Source organism: Mesoplodon densirostris, chromosome 19 (assembly GCF_025265405.1).
Source record: "Mesoplodon densirostris isolate mMesDen1 chromosome 19, mMesDen1 primary haplotype, whole genome shotgun sequence".
In the NCBI taxonomy this organism is placed as follows: domain Eukaryota; kingdom Metazoa; phylum Chordata; class Mammalia; order Artiodactyla; family Ziphiidae; genus Mesoplodon; species Mesoplodon densirostris.
In genome coordinates, this window is record NC_082679.1 from 13,948,308 (window position 1) to 13,968,643 (window position 20,336).

Genomic DNA, 20,336 nt, shown 5'->3' on the forward strand with positions numbered 1-20,336 from the left:
CCCCCAAATGTCAACAATCCAGCACAATGATGTCAGGGGTGTAGCACAGACTTTATTTTGCCAGTACGTGGTCACCCTCCCCCAGCCGCCTTGCAGGGAGGGATTTGGGGGCGAAGGGGCTTGCTGTGAGAATAAGGACCTTCGAGGTGGGGGTGAAGGGCCAGCTGGGGGTGTCTCAGCTAAGCTGGTCCTCATACTGCTTGCGGAAACAATCGCCAGCTGGGAAGAAATCCCAACATCTCTCTTGGTACATTTTCCAGACGTAAGACTCCTAGGGGTGGGGGATGGGGAAGGGTTGGTTGGTCACATCTTCAAATGCTTCGTATTGATATGAGCTTTTTACTGTCACCTGCTGATTGACCTTATATTAAAATTCACCATGTCTCTGCCCATTGTCCCATTAACACACCCTTACCTGACCCGTGTGTTCGGTCTCGTCCTTGTTTATCAGATACATCAGGAAAAACCTGGGGATGGGAGGCAGCGATAGACAGGTCGCAATCACCCTTACTTGCTCCTGATTGGCTGGCTGGGAATCCACCCACATGGACACCATACCCCCTCCCCTAACTGGCCAGGATCTCGGCCTGGCTGTCGGCAGCCACGCCCCCACCCTCCTGATTGGCCAGTGGGCCCACACTCACATGTAATTGGCCAGGTTGTGCTCCTCTAGTGTGTGAGTCTCGAACCCATGCGGTGTTGAATCAAAGTAATCGCTGCCGATACCACAGATGAAGCACTTGGTCTGTGCATGGCAGGAGACAACAGAGTCAAGGCCCATTCAACCCCCCAGGGTCCCATGATCCCTCTGGGTCGCCCCCCAGATATGACCTACCTCCATATCTTCCTTCACTTGCTCCTGTTGGTCTCGGAGCTCACCAAAAGCGTCAATGATCAGACCTGGGGTGGCAGGGTGCAAGTCAGTGCCCAACCTCTGACCCAGGTCAGACTCCCTCCTCTTCTGGCTACCTACCTCTGAATCCTGCCTCCCATCCTCATCCCCCTAATCACACCCTGCTTCCTAAAAATAATAATACCTAGCATTTATTGAGCACTTATGAGCCAGACATTTACCACCTATGAATTGATTGAATTCTCACAACAACCCGATGAGGCTAATATAATTTAAAAACTCCATTTTACAGATGGAGAAACTGAGGCTCAGAGTGGTGACTTGCCCAAATCTCACAGTAGGGAGAGGCAGAGCCAGGATATGAATCCAGGCTGATGTGATCCTGGGCCTGCACTCTTAAACGAGCTAGTCTGCCTCTGGGCACAGAGCCCCCACTCTCACAACCCCGACGAGCACTGACCCTGGATGATGGCCAACAGGATGACGATGACAAAGAAGAAGAAGGTGATGTCGAAGACCACCCGGTACAGCTCGTATTCGTCGCCTGCTGGGTCCTCAATCTCGTCCCCAATGCCCCCACCAGCTCGGACACCCACATACATGTGAAACAGGTAACACTGTGGGGGCAGGGTGAGAAGCACATTAGTCATGCATTCAATCATTCGACATTCACCGAGTACCTACAGGGCCCTGGGCTAGCTGCAGCAGGGCACACGTGACAGTGACTGAGACAGCCCTGAACCTTCCTCTCACAGGGCTCACAAACTTGGCCTCAGAGAGCGACAGCCCAGAAGTGATCAGGGTTGTGATAGGGAGGGCTCAGGGCCAGGACAGGGAAAGCACAGTGTAATCAGGGGTGAGATGGGGGAAGCACAGGAAGCGTTGAAGCTTTGAAAGCCTGACCCAGCCTGCGGTGATTGGGCAAGGCTTCCTAGAAGAGGGGACGTGTGTGCGCTGGAACGTGAAGAAAATGTTAGGTGGGAGAGAGAGTTCTAGGCAGAGAAAACCACATGTGCTTCATCACCATTTGGGGAGGAAAGAATGCATCTTGCTCTTGTGAGGAACTGAAAGAGGTTCAGTGAAGCTGGAAAATAGAGTTCCTGTGGGCAAGAGCAGGGAGATAAATAAGGTCCAGCCAATGGTCATGGAGGGCTTCCTGTAGGAGGCAGCATTTAAGTTGAAGGTGAAGCATCAAGTGAAGGGGTGTGTGTACAAAGGGCCAGGGAAGGGAGGAAGAGAGAATGTCAGATGCAAAGGGCTTGGGTTGGGAGGAAACACATGATCTTAGGGGAACTGAAGGAGGACCAGGCAGCCAGAGAGCAAAAAGCAAGAAGGACTCTGGTTAGTCTCAGGCCAGGCTGGTTTTTCCCTGGCTTTGTAAGCCATGGTGAAGGCATCGGGAAACCACAAGAAGGTTCTGAGCAGAGGGAGGGACGTGGTCTGCCTGGCACTTGGGAAAGACTTTACACTGTTCTTTCTGTGTCCCTGGGAAGTGAGAGAACCCAGTTCTCTTCAGTAAGAGCTAAGACCAGTGACTGACGGGAACAAGGTTGAGTGGCAAGACCAGGTCTGGTGGGGCCTCAGATGTCAGGCTGAGTGGATCCTGCGAGCACAGTGCCAGATTACAGACCATCTCTGAGATAAAGCCCTGGGATGATTCCTTCCACTGTGGCCCATGCCTATAGTAGGTTAAACTTAATTTGGGGGGGAATTCCCTAGCGGTCCAGTGGTTAGGACTCTGCGCTTTCACTGCCGAGGGTCTAGGTTCGATCCCTGGTCGAAGAACTAAGATCTCACAAGCCGCACAGTGCGGCCAAACACATTTTTTTTTTTTTTTTTTTTTTTTGCTGTACGCGGGCCTCTCACTGCTGTGGCCTCTCCCGTTGCGGAGCACAGGCTCCGGACACACAGGCCCCGCGGCCATGGCTCGCGGGCCCAGCCGCTCCGCGGCATGTGGGATCCTCCGGGATTGGGGCACGAACCCGTGTCCCCTGCATCGGCAGGCGGACTCTCAACCACCGCGCCACCAGGGAAGCCCCCCCAAACACATTTTTTTAACTAACTAAATAAAAATTCACAAGTGGAGGAAACGCTAAGGTTCAGTTGGAGTATAATAAAAATAAAGATGGAGTCCAGTGGAATTCCCTGGCGGTCCAGTGGTTAGGACTCTGCACTCTCACTGCCAAGGGCCCAGGTTCAATCCCTGGTCGGGGAACTAAGATCCTACAAGCCGTGCGGTAAGGCCAAAAAAAAAGATGGAGTTTAGAAAAAAAAAAAAAAACCAACTCAGTTTGGGTTATGACCACCACTACTAGAATAGAAGAGAAAATAAAAACACGGATAGCATGCTTTGGGTGACACTGTTCCTTATAATGATGATAGTAGCTCACATCTATGGAACCCTTAATACCTGCCAGGCACTATTCTAAGACTTTTAAATCTTAGATGGTCAGGGAGCATCACTGAGTCCTAAAAGCAACCCGAGGATGTAGGCACTGTTATTATACACCCATTTCACAGGTGAGGACACCAGAGCATGGGGAGGTTGAGCAGCCAACCCCAAATCACATGGCTTGTAAGTCAGGCACCGTGCCTGAGCACCTTTCCAATAGGATAGCTTGACAAACTCAAATACTATTACAACCGTGGCCGCCATTTATTGAGCATTGTTCAAAGTACCTCACAAGTGTCAACTCACTGAACCCTCACAATAAGTCTACAGGTAGGTTCTACTACTAACCCCCTTTACAGATGGGAAAACTAAGGGTCAGGGATGGTCAGTAACTTGTTCCAAGAGCGTTGGGGGGAGGGGCTTACCGTCATCATGTCGTCACACTTCATATCAGGCTCATCCTCATCCTCACTCTTGTTGTAGAACTTGCGGAAGAAGTTGAAGGCCACCACGGTGTACAGGTAGACCACCACCGCCAGGAGGCCCACGGTCATCAACAACTGGGGACGGGCAATGGGCCTGTCAGCTCCACTCTGGGCTTGCCCCTCCCTCATGCCCAGCCTTCTCTGTCCTTTTTTTAAAAATATGTATTTAATATTATTTAATATTTATTTATTTATTTGGCTGTGCTGGGTCTTAGTTGCAGCACGCGGGCTCTATAGTTGAGGCATGTGTGATCTTTAGTTGCAGCATGTGGGATCTAGTTCCCTGACCAGGGATCAAACTCAGGCCCCCCGCACTGGGAGCGCAGAGTCTTAACCGCTGGACCAGCAGGGAAGTCCCCAGTTAGGCCCAGGTGGCCTTCCCCCTGGGGTCTCACCACCCACACCCACCCTGGTTCAGCCCACCCAGCCCTGCCCCTCCTCCAAGCTCGTCCCTCCAGGCTCACCCCCCTCAGACAGGTCCCCTGCACACCTGTTTCCCATTGTGGGTGACAGAGGAGAGGATGGTGCGCAACGTCTTGACCCCCATGGCAATGTCCAGGAGGTGGGCGGCAAAGAAGAAGTTGTTGTAGTGACCCAGGAGGGACATCACCATGTACCAGCCCAGATACAGGAAAGACTGTGGGCACACAGAGCCGGGGTCAGTGTGCGTTCATGAGGGTCAAGGAGTACTCTGGGCGCCAGGGAACAGCTGAGAGTGCTGGGCGTGCTCTGGGGGTCAGGGGGCCACCTCTGGCTGGGGATTCTGTGAAGGACCAGGAACGCTCTAAAACAATGGAGCACTCTGGGTGGGAAGCCATTCTGCAGGGAGTTGGGAAACCCTCCGCAGAAGGACACAGTCTGGGAATTCAAGGGTGTTCTGGGTGGTAAGGGGCCTTGGGCGGGTCAGAGGTGCACAGGGGTCAGGAGTCAGCCCCTGGCCAGGGACTCCTGGGGGTGGAGCACCCAACGCCCTTGGGCCCTTCTCCTGCAGGCCCCTCCCCCCCTACAGGGCCCCCCTCACATTGTCTGTGAAGATGACCCCAAACTTCCAGATCTGGTACTTGATATCGATGGACATGAGCCTGTAGGGTGGAGGGAAGAGGGATGGCCAGATGCTGGAGGGTCAGACCCTGGTCACATGCCCTGCCTGTCCCAGGCCTGCGCAGGGTCACCCCTGGCTCACCAGGTGAGCAGCCCCGGTGGTGGTTCAGGCTTGCGATCATTGTGGGCTGTGATCTCCAGCGTGGCCAGATCCATGCCCAGGAGCTCGGCGATCCGCTCTCTCCCGAAGATGTCCCCGTGCTTGTCCAAGACCTACGCAGGGGAGCATAGGGCGGTGCAGACACAACTAGAGTGGGGAAGGTCATAGCCTGCATGGTTGGGGGTGTCTGGGGACACTCTGAACTTTGTGTGAGAGATTGTGGGTGCATTTTTCTGGGGAGAAGGGCCAGAGCTTTCTTCAGATCCTCTGGGGGAAGGTCCCAAAGTGATAAAGGTCCAGTTCACTCAGTAGCCAAATTAACTGGGATAATTTATTATTAGGCAGGTAGACAAGGAATCCTATATAACTGGCGTCCCCACCCCGTCATCTATGAATTCATCTCCTCCCACTCACCCCCTCACTCACTCTGCTCCAGCCACACTGGCCTCCTCACAGCTCCTCAAGTATACCAGGCACATTCCTCCCCCAGGACCTTTGCACTGGCCGTTCCCCCTGCCCAGGACACCCTTCCCCCAGATTCCCACCTGCCTCACTCCCTCACCTCCTGATCACCCTGCACGAAAGAGAAACCTGTCTGGGCCAACACCCACGCACTCCCCACCCCTCTGCGGGGCTTTTTCCTTCTACAGCACTTATCACCACCTGAATGCTATAAATGTGTTCCTCCTCTGTCTTTCCAACTTGAGGGTCCACATGTGTTTACTGATTGGATTCCAGGTCCCTATAACAGGTCCTGGCACACAGTAGGTGCTCAATAAACGTTTGTCGAGTGACAGAATGATTGTAACTTAATGTTTCCTATGTGCCAGATACTGCTCAGGTAGTGGGTCATACAACCTTCACAACAACCTGGTGGGGTCGACCCTCATTACTTCACTTTGAATATGAGGGAACCTGAGGCACAGAAAGGTTGACCCCACTAGGAATAGAAAAGCAGACAATCTAGCACCAGAGTCTGTGTGCTGAAAATAGGATGCCTTACTTCCTCCCTCAAAACGAATAATTCACTGAGTATTTACTCTGCGCCAGGCACTGTGCTGTGCCTGTTACACGTATCGTCTCATTACGGGGCGGGAGGGGTGACTGTCATGCTCACTTCCAGACTGGCAACCTGAGGTGCTCCTCAGACAGTCAAAGCCTCTTGCCCAAGGTCACACATGAAGCAAGTGCTTGACGGGGTTTGGATGGCCTGGTGGCAGCAAGGAACCCAGCCCGGGAGCCCCTTCCACCTCCCCATCCCCATCCCCTCACCTTCCGCTTGACAAATTTGTCCCAGTAGTTGCTGGGGAAAGACCTGCCAAGAGAAAGAAGCCACAAGACATCAGGGTAGGAGGGAATAGAAGCCACCAGCCAGGCCGGGGCGGGGGGCTGGAATTCCAATGCTTTTCTCACGGGAGACAGGGGGCTCACATCTCACTCAGGATCAGGCTCTAAAGATCCCAGGCCAGGTGACTTTTGCCCAAGGTCAACTCTTACCCCGCCCTCCCCCGCTGCTGTTGTCGGTGGAGCCCAGGTGAGGCAGGCAGCTCGCATGCGGAGCTGGGATGTGCAAAGACCCCAGAACTGCACTCAGGTGGGGAGGAGTCGGGACCAGTAGCTGGGCCCTGCTCCGGCTCCGGGGTGCTTTCTCACACTGTTTCATTTTATTTGATGATTCTGGCCCTTTATTTACCAGTTTTCTAATTGATGAGTTGATGTCCCAACATCCTGCAAAGGTGGGCTGATGAGTTTTGCTGGGGGGGGGGCGGGGGTGAAGTGGAGATTTATTATGAATCCATGGATTTAGGCCTATTTGATGTGTGTTTCAATTTGTGGCACTTCTTATCCTTATCAATGCTCAAACTGTCCTTGATTTGTCCACGGGGAGCCCCTTCTAAGCTGGCAGCAGGGTCCTTTCAGCATGTCACCATTTTTCAGTGAGCACACCCTTGCTTTCTGACATAACAAGATAATCCAGGCTCATCTTACACTTCCCCGACCCAGCCCTGAAAAATCTGCTACTTCTCCAAGGAGTTTGGTTCCTTGTCACGGGAAATGGTATTTAGAAGTCAAGGTCTTGGGCAGACACCATTTTAAATAGGTCTCTCTCTCTCTCTCTCTTAAGCATGTGTACTTGAATGTGTGTAAGTTAAATGTGTCTTTGATGGTGACAATGAGAGCATAGGATGTCCTTGGTATGGCTTCTCTCTCTCCTTGCACCACTTCACTAGGCAGGACCCCATAAGAAAATAACTTCCGGGACTTCCCTGGTGGCTCAGTGGTAAAGAATCCGCCTTCCAATGCAGGGGACGTGGGATCTATCCCTGGTCTGGGAAGATCCCACATGCCACGGGGCAACTGAGCCCGCACGCCACAGCTACTGAACTCACGCGCCTCAACGAGAAAGCCTGAATGCCACAAACTACTGAGCCCTCGCGCCCTGGAGCCCGCGCGCCACAAGGAAAAGCCTGCTCTCCGAAACAAAAGATCCTGCACGTGTGCCTCAACAAAGATTCTGCATGCCGCAACTAAGACCTGATGCACACACACAAAAAAGTGCCTTCATTAAAAGAAAAAAGAAAATGACTTCCAATCCTTACCTAGAGCTTACAGTGCCCCAGAAACCACACTAACTCATTTCATTGTCACAAGGTCCTTGTGAGGTCGGTGCTATTATATATCCCCACTTTACAGATAAGGAAACTGAGGCACAGAGAGGCCAAGTGACTGGACCAAGAATTCCCAGCTAGAGTGTGGCCAACCCAGGGTTCCAACGTGACCTGGTGTTCTTACTCTAGACATGCCTCCCTCTAAGGATGCAGCCCCGCTGTATGAACAAATAAGATGGGACTTGACCTGGGGTAACATGGAATGGGCTGGGAGTGTACTTGGGGGTCCAGAGTCCCACCACGTTGCCCTCACAACCCTCATTTCCTCTCTGGGCTCAGTTTAAAAACCAAGTGATTTCATATAGTGCCCACTCATGGCACCTGGTGAGAATCCCGCGTGGGGACAGAGTTTAAAATGCAGGTTCCTGGGTGCCACCTCAGACTCACTGAACCAGAATCCCCAGGGCTGGGGCCCAGGAAACTCCATGTGTCAGCAGCACCCCCAGAGGTACTTTAATGCAGGGGAAATTTGTCTGTATTACTAAGAGGAAGACAAAGGCTTGAGGAGAATGAGTCAGGACCGGCAGTGACTGGAACTCCGGCCTTTTGAGGCCTGGGCTGGGAGTGGAGTGGAAACCCAGCTCTGCTTCCCCAGCCCACCACGAGGCTGGGGCTGGGCCCTTACGGAGTGTTGAGCACCAGCCGGTCCCACTGCCCCTTGACGTCATCGTCTTCAGGCTGCTCCGTGATGTAGAGGCCGTCAAACTCCAGCTTCCGGGCCAGTTCCTTCTCCCGCTTAAAGATCACCAGGGGCACCTAGATCATGCAGGGAGGCAAAGGGGTGGGTGTCAGGAGACCACAGCTTCGGCAGGAGCTAAGACATCCTCCTGGAGCCTTCGTGAGACCCCACAGCAGAGGAGCTTTCCCAGAGTGATCAGAGTAGTAGTGGGGAAACGCAGTCAGGGGGTCAGGGCTGGGAGAGCCCAGAACGGGCACCTGCTGCAGCCTGGGGCCTCCCAAGGGAAGGAGGAGGAACAAAGCAGGCAGGTGAAAGGAGGTGGAAGTGGGGCAGAACCTTCCAGGCAGAGGGCACAGCACTTGCAAAAGTTCTAAGCCAAAAGAGCTCTGTTCGTCCAATTGTAAAGTATCAAGGTTTGCTGAACAGTCAGGTCTCATGGAACCCATACTGAAGTTTTCGTAATACACCTTACGGGGCATCACAAGCTTCAGGCATAGTTGATGTCAGAATCCACATCCCCCTGTTGGCACCCATGTTACGTCTGAGGCCCACAGACCCTCACAGATATTAATTCACCAACTGACCAACATGTAGAATATAAATATTCCCGAATGACAAATTTTGCTTCTTGATCCAGAAATTAACATTATCACAGGACCCATCTCCTCAGCTGCAACCTGTATCAGTTCCGAGTCTGAATATCACCCTTGCTAAAGACCCCAATCCTGTACTCAGTCCCCCAGCCTTACCCCAACCCTAGACGCCCCCCCTGTCCCAATCACTGTGTGAGATGCCCCAGTCCCTGCCCCAGGTCCTCTCAGCCAGTGCCGCGGCACACATCCGCTCCAAACACACACACACACTCCCCAGCCCCAAGGCTGTGGTCATGACCCACCTTGAGACAGTTGTAGCCAATGATGCAGAGAAAGGCCACCAGCGTATGCAGAAGGCTCAAGCAACGCAAGGCAGGTTCCATGTAGCCCGTGCTCTCCTCCAGGAAGTAGTACACCATGTTCTCATCCTCGTCGCCCTCTGCTTCCTCTCCGGCCCCCGAGCCCCAGCCAGAGCCTCCACCTGACCCTGCTCCTGGCAGGTCCCCAGCTGCTGAGCTCTCCATATCATCCTCCCCTGGTGGAGAGTCTGAGACCTAAAGGGGGACAGAGGTCAGCCAGGGCGGGGACCCGGTGTCCTGGTACCTGGTCTGCCACACCCAGAACTGGGCCCTCATCAGATACAGTCTCTGCAGGACTGTCCATCAAGATCAAGGGGTGGGCCCAGGACCCTAGCTAGCAAATCAGATTCTGTCCTGGGAATCTGACTATTGAACTGAGGGACAGGAGGACTGAAAACAGAGTTGATTCATCTTGACAGTGGAGCCCTAAAGAGACTACTTTTAACACTAATATTAACACTAATACTAAAATTAGTAGTAGCTATCATTTATTTATACAGCACCTTTTTTTTGTCAGGTACTATTCTGAGTGCTTTACATACATCAGTCCTCTTTTTTTTTTTTTTTTTGGCTGGGCCTCGCACATCTTGCAGGATCTTAGTTCCCTGATCAGGGACTGAACCCGTTCCTTCAGCAGTGAAAGCGTGGAGTCCTAACCACTGGACCGCCAGGGAATTCCTCATGTTAATCCTCTTTTAATTCCCACAGCTCTAAGATGTAGGCTCTGTTATTATCCCATATTACAGATGAGGAAATTAAGGCACAGAAAGGTTAAGAACTTTGCCTAACATCATGCAGCCAGTGAGTGGTGGAGCCAGACTCTGATCCTATAGAAGCCACGCTCTGACCATTCTGCTAGATCGCCCCTCTGTCCTGTTATCTAGATCTCGTGCAAGACCCCGAGGGTCCCTTTGTCCTTTGGTAGGCCTGCTTCATAGCCCTCTCCTTCTCTTCCATGAGCTGCCCATTTCCTCCTCCCCACAAATTTCTCTTTAGCTTATGTGAGAACAAAGAGATGTAACCGAATCAGCGGGTGTTGCAGAGAGCGGAAGGCCTGCACCCAGGGGCACAGGGCTGGCCAGTGGCAGAGCTGAGCGTGGAACCCAGGACTGATTCCCTGCACTAACTCCCACAGGGCACTCAGGCATCTGTTCCAGATGGACCCAGACACACAGACTCACCACCACAGGGGTCTTAAGCTCCAGGTGTTCAGCCTGAACCTTCCTGGGGACCCTGAGCCCAACACCTTGTCCCTGGTGAACTGCAAGGGCCCTGGGAACCCGTTAGGGGCTGAGCCTGCCGCCCCACAGCCCAGGTAAGCGCCTGATCCTCCCGGCCCCTCTTGATCAGCACCTTATAAAACAGCAGGATGAAGTTGATGGCAAATGCCAAGAAGAGGGCAAGGAATCGCAGAGTGTAAAAGTTCCGGGAGAGGTAGTTCTAAGATGAGGAGAGAAAGAAAAAGACAGAGCTCACGGTCCACTCGCTTCCCGGGAGAATTTATCCCAACATTCACCCACAACCCAAGCACCGGGGTCCTTAATATCTGGTCCCACAATCTCCCGTTTATTGAGTGCTTATTGTATACCAAGGCCTGGGCTAAGAGCTTTATATACGTGAACCTGTTTAATTCTCACCACAACCCTATGAAGTAGGTACTGCTGATATGCCCACTTCCTGGATGAGGAAATGGAGGCTCAGGGTGGTGAGCTGTCTTGTCCAAGGTTACGTAGCCAAGAAGTGGCAGACCTGGGCTTTGAAGCCAGGAGGTCCAGCTACAGAGTCCACACTCCCAACCACTCTGCCATGCTGCTTCCTGGGTGAGGGTACCCTGTCTGCTTTATTCCAGGCAGAAGACATCTACCTCCACCTCTCCCTTCCTCTTTTTCTCTCCATCATTCTTTCCATGCCCCATTCTTCCCCCAAATCCTCACTGAACCACCCTCTGTCCAACATGTTTCCCTCAGCCCCTCATGTCAGGCTGGCCTCGAGAAGAGATAGGACAGATGGAACCCTGGGCCCCGACCTCCCTTCTTCTGGGCCTGGATGAGGAGATGAATTCTCCCCCCACAGGAGGAGCTGGGGCTGGTGTGGCAGCTCCATCCTGAAGGCTGAGAGCCAAGAACTAGGCCACGGTGGGGGGAACAGAGCCATGGCCTCAGTTGGATTTAGCTCTGGATAGAGGATGGGGCTGGGAAGCTGAGGCTGGTGGCCCCAGGTGCGCAAAAGAGGGGAGGTTGGAATAAGGATTGTGAGCAGGGAGAGGCCGAAGAGCCAAGTAGGGACCACCTGAAAATGCTGCCCTGTGCCCAGGTCCTGCTCTGCCTGGGGACGTCTCTGCTCTCTGCCCATATCGACTTCCCCACAGAGATGAGCCTGGCTCAGGTGGGCTCAAGGACAGGGTTGGGGGAGAGGTGGTGTGAATGTTTTCTGGGAGAGGAGGCTTCAGGGTGCACTTGCTGGGTCCTCACCAAGAACTTCACCCTCTGTACTTCCAGTTCTTCCCAGAATTCCAGGCCCCCGCCTCCAGCCTCCTCCTTCTTTGGAGGAGGGGGAGGAGGAGCTGTATTCTTGGGGGGTTCTGGTGGGGGTTCGGGGACTTCTTTCTTCTCCCCATTCTCAGCACTGCAGGGCAGGACACAGAGAGAGTGAGCAGGTGCCTGGGAAATGCATTCATTCATTCATTCATTCAAAGCCATGCGCTGGGGCCCACCCCATGCCTGGTCCAGGTCTAGATGGTGCTGGGGACACAATGGTGAGACAACATCCAGCCCTGTCCCCATGGGGCTCTAGTCCAATGGGGTACAGACCCGTCACCAGACAGTGGCAGCCCGGAGTGGTCAGGGCTGGGACGAGGGTAGCTCAGGGGCTTATGGGAGCCCAGAGGAGACACCTCTTCAACTTAGGGGGCATGTCAAGGTCGGCTTCCCAGAGGAGCCATGTGAGCCAAGATGGGAAGGAGGAGGAAGGCTGAGACGAAGCACAGGGGAAGGTGTCACAGGCGGAGGGAACGGCTGGTAGGAAGGCTTGCAGGTAAGAGAGGAGCGTTCATTTCTCTACTGCCTTTCACAGAGGCCCTCCTCCGGACCTGGGCCTGGGATGTGTGATGCTGAGGTCCCAGAGTGACCAGGACATCCTCAGGCCCTGACCTCAGGAGGCTTCTAGTCCAGGAGGGAGGCAGTGATAGGGGCTGGGCCCCTTGGACCCAAGGCCACTCACTCGGCTTTCTCAGGCTCCGGCTCTGGAGGCAGCTCCTGTTCCTCTCCATCCACCTGGCGGCAGGGCAAGTATCAGGGCTGAGCCTGCACCCCAAGCGCCTCTCAGACCTGCCTATTCCTCTCTGTGTCCCTTTCTGGCCGTTTCTCCTGGGCAATCTAAGTTTTACTCCCACCCCCACCCCCCCAGAAGAGGGATTATGATTCTCATTGTACAGAGGGGAAACTGAGGCTCAGAAAGGTGGAGTGCCTTGGCTAAAGCACTGTGCAGAGTCAGGCTGGCTCCAAGTGGAGCTCTCCTCCCCTCATGGCCTTCCATCACCTTGACAACCGCACCCCCATGGCACTTACTGCACTGAGGGCCTGAGGATGCTTTAGGGGCCTCTGTCACGTGGACTACTTAATTCCCCACAACCGCCTGTATCTCTGAGGGTCTTTCCCAGTGTCTCTGACCCTATCTTGGGTCTTTTTAGTTCTTGGTCCTGCTTCTCCTCTAATTTGGTCTCTGGATCTCTTGCTCTTTCTGGCTCCAGATATTTTTTTCTCTGTCTCTCCCAGAATCACTACCCTTTTCACCGGGAGACTTCCTCCAGGTCTCCATCTCTGCGTCCATCTCTCAGTGTGTCTCTCTTTGTCTCTGCGTATCTCTCAGGCCCTCTCTCCGCCCTTTTCCTCTCTCTGTGCACCGCTCTCCAACCTCTATTTGTCTCTCTTTCCCTCTCTCACCCTGCCTCCTACCCCAATCTCTCCAAAACCCTGAAGCCCCAGCCCGCGCTCTCACCCCCAGCTTCCTCTTGATGATGGGGGAGCCCTCGGGAGTGGGCGGCTCTGCCGGCGTCGTATCACCTATGTCCCCGAGGCCTCCGGCCCCTTCGGGCCGGAAGGGGCCATCCTCGGCCACGACCACAGTCCCGTCGGTGCCTCCCGGGCCGGCCTCCTGCGCCACCGCCTCCTCGTCGCCCGCGCCCTCCGCGGAGTCGCCCGCGCCTTCGCCCGCACCCTCGCCGTCCGCGTCGCCTCCGGGCCCGGCCGGTTGCTCGCCGCGCACCTCGTCGCCCGTGGGGTCGGGCATGCCCGCCAGGAGCTCGGTCATCTTCACCTTCTTGGCGCCCTCCACCAGGCCGCCGCCGAAGAGTGAGCCCCAGAGCAGGCGCAACGCGCCCGCCGCCGCCCCCGCGGCCGCCGCCCCCGCGCGCGCCAGCACCCCCCAGAGCAGCGCGGCCACGGCCGTCGCGGCTTCGCGCGCCGTCAGCCGCCGCAGCCGCCGCACGCGCCGCCGCAGGCTGCGGTAGCTGAGGCCCCGCAGGGCCCGACCCGCCGCCGCCGCCAGCCGCGCCGTCGCGCCCGCCGCCGCCGTCCCCGCCGCGCCCTCGGACCCCACCACGCCCTCTTCTGCGCCCTCGGCGCCCGCCTCCGCCGCGCCCGCGCCCTCGTCGTCGTTCTCCCCCGGCCCGCCCTCGGTCTCCGAGATCTGCGCGGCGATCTGCATCTCGAAGATGGTGTCCTCGCAGAAGCTCACGAAGAGCTCCATCTTCTCCGACTCGCCGCCCTCGTTCACCACGTCGAAGATGAACTGACGCTTCGACTCCTTCACCTGCAGCGCGGGGCGGAGGGGACGTGATGGGGGCGCCGTCGGCGGGGACTTAGGACAACAGCGGTGGCAGCCACGCGCGTTCGCCTCTGTTCTAAGCATCGTCGTCTTTATTTTTGAAAGCGAACCTATAGAGCGCTCGCTGTAGGTGCACTTGTAAGAACCTCAGCAAGGCTAGGCCCTGTATCCAGCATTTTATGTATGGTATCTCATTAAATCCGCACAAACCATCCTAGAAGTAGGGGCCGATATCCCCATTTTACAGATGAGGAAATGGAAGCCCAGAAAGTCACGTGTCCGGGGTGATGCAGCTGAGAGGTGGCAGGTGTAGGATTCGAATTCCCAACAAGCTGGTTCCAGGACGGATGTTCTTGGCTCCGACAGACGGAGCATAGTGGTTGAGGGCAAAGGTTCTGCAGCCAGCCTGCTTGGGTTCGAATGCTGATTCTGCCACTGAGTTAGACTTAACTCTCTGGGCTTCGGTTTCCACTTATGTAAATCGGGGAATAATAGTAGGACCCATGCATAAAAGGGCTGGCGTGAGGATTAAATGAGTTAATAGATGCTGAGTGATTAGAACAGTGCCTGGCACCTACCAGACGCCATATAGTGCGTGCTGTTGTGGTGCTGCTGCATGAGCGCTAGAGGGCCACGCAGGCAGACATGGAGTCCGGACCGGTAGGAGAACGTGGGAATGGGAAGGAGTGAGCAGGAGGAAGTGGGTGTTTGGAGGAATAACACTAACAGAAAGAGTGTGCACGTGGGGTGCACGTGAGGGGCGGAGCTCCCACAGGGTGTACTAGAGTGTGAAGGGCCAGTGGTGAACCAGGTCTTCCTGCAGATGCAGGGATGTGCAGACGTCCCAGGTTCAATCAAGGACGATGCAACGGCTTTTAAGCCAGATTGGAGAGGAGGATGAGTATACAGTGGTGCCCCAAGGGACACAGGTGAGTGTGCAAAACCTTGGGAGTTCCGGTGGAGTATGTGAAAGGGCCGATGTTCAAGAGCCTTGTGAGAGGGCACCAGGACTGAGGGAGGAATCGGGTGTGGGGAGGGCGTGGCGGCCTGGGAGGACGTGGGAAGAATGTGACCGTGCCCGGCTCAGTGCGCTCGGCGGACACGCATGCAAGGGCCTGGGTGAAACCGTGGGAGGGGAGTGTAAATGTGGGAGGGGTCTGCAATTCATATGGTCAGTGCATGTGCGGCAGGATGAGTGTGCCAGAGGACCCGGGAGTCAGTGTAAGAGGGCCCAGAACGTGAGGGCAGGGCTCAGGCTAGGGCACAAGCCCGGGCGTGCATGAGCCAGGTGTCACTGAGGGGGAGACTCAAGGGGCCCAGGTGTTGAGGAGATGATGGGAGTGCAAGTCTCATGAACTGTGAGTGTTAAGGTGGGAAGGGTGTGCAAGAGCAAGTGGGAGGAGTGTGCAGGTGCCTGGGGGCATCTGAGGAAGAAAAAGGAAGTGGGAGTGCAAGGGGCAGGTAAGGAGCACGCAGGCTGGGCGTGCACTGTGAGTGTGGGCAGGAGGGCCACCTGGACAGCAGGGGCAGGGCCAGGGGCCGAGCGTGCGTGAGGGGCACATGGGAGGGTGAGAGAATGGGGGGTGGGAACCACATGCAGGCTAAGTGTGTGAGGTGGGCTGGGGCGTGCTGGGGCTACGTGAGTGTACTTTGGAGCAAGTGAGTGTGTAAGGGGCATTCAAACACTTGTAGGCTGGGCATATTTGGGGCACATCAGGTCAAGGAGTAGGCCTGGCCACCAAGGACATGCAGGGGCTCTTGTAGGTGAGTTGGTGAGGGTTGTCCAAGTGCTCATGAAGGAGCATGGGTGTGCCAGGGCATGTGTGGGTGAAGGAGTGAGGGCGGGCAACCATATGGCATGCCAGGGCTGCAGGAATGCACACGGGCATCCTCAGAGTGAGTGTGCAAGAGAGGTGCACCCACATGTGGGCCCAGCATAAGTGGGAGGGGCATTGTGTGCTAGGAACTCAGAGGGCATTTGGGGGCACAAAATGCCAGTCACCAGTCATCAGGGCACCCTAGAGCCCCCATGGTGAGTGTGCAGAAGAGTGGGCATGGGCAGGCCAGGGCCAAGAGAGGGCACACCAGGGGCTGCTGGTAAGGTGAGCAAGGTGTGTGTAACCACGTGGGTTCAGGTACAAGAGTGTGGGTGTGGTGGCATCAGGATTATAAGAGCTCCCAGGGTGAGTGTGCAAGTGGCAGGCGTGGTGTGCGAGCAGCCACAGTGAGGGCCCACAGACGCTGCTGCATGTATAAGGGTATATGTCCATGCCAAGTCTGCACGAGGTGGGCATGGGCTTGCACGAGCAGAGCAGGGGCACACCAGGGTCTGCAGAGCGGATGTGCGAAGCGTGCACAGCTCCATGTGTGGTCCAAGCGTGCCAGGAGCATTCCCCGAAGCCCCGGGAGGCAAGCATGCGCGTGTGCGGGGCCACCTACCTGGGGCATCTCCCACTGGGCGCGGTTGGTCTCCGAGATCTCGAAGTAGATACGCTCGATGCGGCGGGAGGCGCCCATGATCTCGATGCGGCCCAGGTAGGGCCGGAAGTACTCGAGGATGCTCTCGGCCAGCTCGAGGAAGTTGCGCAGGCGCGGGTCGTGAGGCACGTGCTCCGACAGGTTGGTGAGCAGCACGGCCACGTTGAAGCCAATGTCGCGGGCTGGCTCCTGGAAGCGGTTGGCAAACTCCTCGCAGTCGATCATCTCGTTCTCATCCGCTTCGGAGCACGAAAGCAGGAATTGTATTTCTGGACCGGTGAACTGCTTCTGGCTGTCCATGGCCTGGGGCGTGGGCAGGGGTGAGCGGGGGAGGTCAGAGGGGTGGCCTAGGGAGCCCCAATGCCTTTCCCGAAACAACTATGGACTTTTCATAAGGAGAGAAAAATCCAGAATCATATAACCAGCACCCAAGGCTGACGCCCAGCAGGTTGGTATGGGTGAGGCTGTACCAGCTATTAAAACACCGAATGTTACGGGACTTCCCTGGTGGCACAGTGGTTAAGAATCCACCTGCCAATGCAGGGGACACGGGTTCGAGCCCTGGTCCGGGAAGATTCCACATGCCGCGGAGCAACTAAGCCTGTGCGCCACAACTACTGAGCCTGTGCTCTAGACCCCGCGAGCCACAACTACTGAGCCCACGTGCCACAACTACTGAAGCCCGTGCACCTAGAGCCTGGGCTGCACAACGAGAGAAGCCACCACAACGAGAAGCCCACACACCGCAACGAAGAGTAGCCCCCGCTCACCGCAACTAGAGAAAGGCCGCGCACAGCAGTGAAGACCCAATGCAGCCAAAAGTAAGTAAATTTATTTATTAAAAAAAATACTGAATGCTGCATTTCCACAAAGCTGAGCAACCATCCACTGTCAGATAAAGTCCATTTTCAGAGATGGTAAGATGTGAATTGATGAAACTCAGCACTTGTGTAGCAGCTGGTAAAGAGATGCTGCCCCAAGCTCCCTGCCTGCCATCCTGGTGAGTCCCCGCAGGCCTGCTCTCCACCCATCCTCCCCCCACATGATGGCACCTGTGGTCTGTATCAGAGGCTTTCCTGACCCTGTGGCTGCAGCGGGGGCCTGTCCAGCTGAGGTCGGGGAGCAGCAGGAGAATGGACCTGTGGCATTTCTGTCCTCGGCTCCCTCCCTGTGCTGGCTGTATCTCTCCGCCAAAGGTCAGTTCTGCCGTCCTGTCCACACAGCTCCTTCTATCTCTGAGTTCGATAATTGCTCTTTCTTCCAGGTCAGCCCCCTGACAGCTAGGGCCCTGACTGATACACGCCACCACCTTTGCCCCTTCCCCAAGGCCCTTTGGTCCCTTATCCTACCATTTCCAGCAACTAAGTAACTGGCACCTGACACAATGGAGACCTCCAAATTTCAACTGGGAATAAAGTCGTATGCCCATCACCCCAGAACATATTTTCAGCTACTATATATGTAAGAACTATAACATGACAGGTATGATTGGAGCCCTCCGTGCACCCTTCTCTTGCTCCATTACCCCCACCCTCCCCCAAGGTAACCACCAAGGAGTTGGTGTATCCTTCCAGAAAACTATGTGTGACATGGCTGGACCTAGTGGGTATTATGCTTAGTGAAATAAGTCAGACAAAGACAAATACTGTATGTTATCACTTATATGTGGAATCTAAAAAATAAAATGAATGAATATAACAAAACAGAAACAGACTCACAGATATAGAGAACAAATTAGGACAAACCAGTGAGGAGAGGGCATGGGGGGAGGGGCAAGATAGGGATAGGAGAGTAAGAGATACAAACTACTATGAATAAAATAAATAAGCTACAAGGACATATTGTACAGCACAGAGAATATCGCCAATATTTTATGATAACTTTAAATGGAGTATAATCTATAAAAATATTGACTCACTATGTTGTACACCTGAAACTAAGATAATATTGTAAATCAACTATACTTCAATAAAAAAAGATGTGTCGGGCTTCCCTGGTGGCACAGTGGTTAAGAGTCCACCTGTCGATGCAGGGGACACAGGTTCGTGCCCCGGTCTGGGAAGATCCCACATGCCGCGGAGCGGCTGGGCCCGTGAGCCATGGCTGCTGAGCCTGTGCGTCCGGAGCCTGTGCTCTGCAACCGGAGAGGCCACCACAGTGAGAGGCCTGTGTACCGCAAAAAAAAAAAAAAAAAAAAAAAAAAAGATGTGTCAGTACTTCTACTACTTATATTCTGTCATTTTCTCACACAAAAAATTTGGTATCCTGTGCATTATTTTGATTTAAAGAATATTATAATCATGTAATTTGAAACGTGCTCTTTCCACTCAGCTGTACGTTTTCAAGATCTATCCATGTTGATATATAGATCAAATGAATGCATTTTCACTGCTGTGTAGTATTCCTGTTTTATAAACACAACACTCTATTCTCCTGATGACAGACATTTAGTTTATTTCCAGTTTTTAACTTTACAGACACTTTCATTGAACATTCTTGTACTGATCTTCAATGCACTCTTTGCAAGAGGTTCTCTGGGGCAGTCTTTCAAATGTTTTGACCACACCTATAGTAAGAATGCATGTTATAATGTGACAAAAAAAAAGTTTTCACGACACAATTCTGACTTTCGCTATGTAACACACTCTGCAATGTTCTATTCTATTTTATTTTTAAAGATGCTGGTCATGACTTAACTAAATTTCAGGACCAACAGATGGGTTGCAACATGGTTTGAGAAACACTGTTCTGGGGTATGAACAGAAGCGAAAATTTCTGGCTCTAAAAAATGCTTTGTAGCCAAGAACTTTGCAAAATGCTTTCTAAATGAGTAACACGCTTTGCAAATCATGAAGGGCTCTAGAAACCACAGAGTGTGGAGACATAATCACACAGGAACTCTTCACCTTCTACCATCACGCCATCAACCTGACTCCTTCCCTTATGATACAGTGTGACACTGTCCTTCTTAAAATCTGACCCCCCCCAACCATGCTCTACATTGTCCATTTGCCTATCCCCTTCTTTTGAAATACCTTTTTCTCTGACTGTTGTCAGTTTCCTTGGCTGGAGTCTCCTTCTCTTCCAGACCTCTAAAGGTTGGAGGGGCTCCAGGCCTGGAATTTGCACGCTTTTCTTGAGATATACACTCGTCATGGAGATGTCATGGAGGCCCGAACCTCTGAAAGCCATCCCATGCCGATGATGGTAAAGTCTACATCCCAGCCCTGACTGCTCCCCAGAATCCATACACTTAAGAGTGGAAGCCTTGGGCCTCCCTGGTGGCGCAAGTGGTTGAGAGTCCGCCTGCCGATGCAGGGGATACGGGTTCGTGCCCCGGTCTGGGAGGATCCCATATGCCGCGGAGCGGCTGGGCCCGTGAGCCATGGCCGCTGGGCCTGCGCGTCCGGAGCCTGCGCGTCCGGAGCCTGTGCTCCGCAACGGGGGAGGCCACAACAGTGAGAGGCCCGCATACCGCAAAAAAAAAAAAAAAAAAAAAAAAAGAGTGGAAGCCTTATCTGACATCTCTTTGTGGAAATGGCCAAAACTGACCTCTTGATTTCAAAACCTCTCCTCCCACAGTCTTACCCATCTCAGGAATAGCATCACCACCCACCCAGGTGCTTAAGTTAAAACCTTTGAGTCATCCTGGATTCCTCTCTTTTATCTCACTACCCACACCTAATCCATCAGCAAATCTGTCAGCTCTACTTTCGAAAGATGTAGGACACACACACTTCTGCCCCCTCCATGGCCCCTACCCTGGTTTTGTCCCCCACTGGACCCTCACAGCAACCTTCTCC

The 20,336-nt window shown here is 54.1% G+C and overlaps 1 protein-coding gene across 2 annotated transcripts in view; it reads right to left on the bottom strand.

Annotated features, from left to right (window-relative positions):
- Nucleotides 1-175: 175 nt before the first annotated feature.
- The window catches only part of RYR1 (ryanodine receptor 1), a 118,047-nt gene continuing 97,886 nt past the window's right edge, over nt 176-20,336 (bottom strand). For both annotated transcript variants that reach the window (XM_060084001.1, XM_060084002.1), the window contains 17 exons: nt 16,495-16,836; nt 13,228-14,040; nt 12,451-12,503; nt 11,703-11,856; nt 10,585-10,671; nt 9,175-9,426; nt 8,226-8,356; nt 6,204-6,246; nt 4,914-5,044; nt 4,752-4,812; nt 4,221-4,367; nt 3,671-3,805; nt 1,314-1,470; nt 836-900; nt 645-745; nt 416-467; nt 176-271 (listed from right to left, as the gene is read on the bottom strand). In XM_060084001.1, coding sequence (XP_059939984.1) covers nt 176-271; nt 416-467; nt 645-745; nt 836-900; nt 1,314-1,470; nt 3,671-3,805; nt 4,221-4,367; nt 4,752-4,812; nt 4,914-5,044; nt 6,204-6,246; nt 8,226-8,356; nt 9,175-9,426; nt 10,585-10,671; nt 11,703-11,856; nt 12,451-12,503; nt 13,228-14,040; nt 16,495-16,836 — 2,820 coding nt within the window. The remainder of the gene's footprint in view (nt 272-415; nt 468-644; nt 746-835; nt 901-1,313; nt 1,471-3,670; nt 3,806-4,220; nt 4,368-4,751; nt 4,813-4,913; nt 5,045-6,203; nt 6,247-8,225; nt 8,357-9,174; nt 9,427-10,584; nt 10,672-11,702; nt 11,857-12,450; nt 12,504-13,227; nt 14,041-16,494; nt 16,837-20,336) is intronic.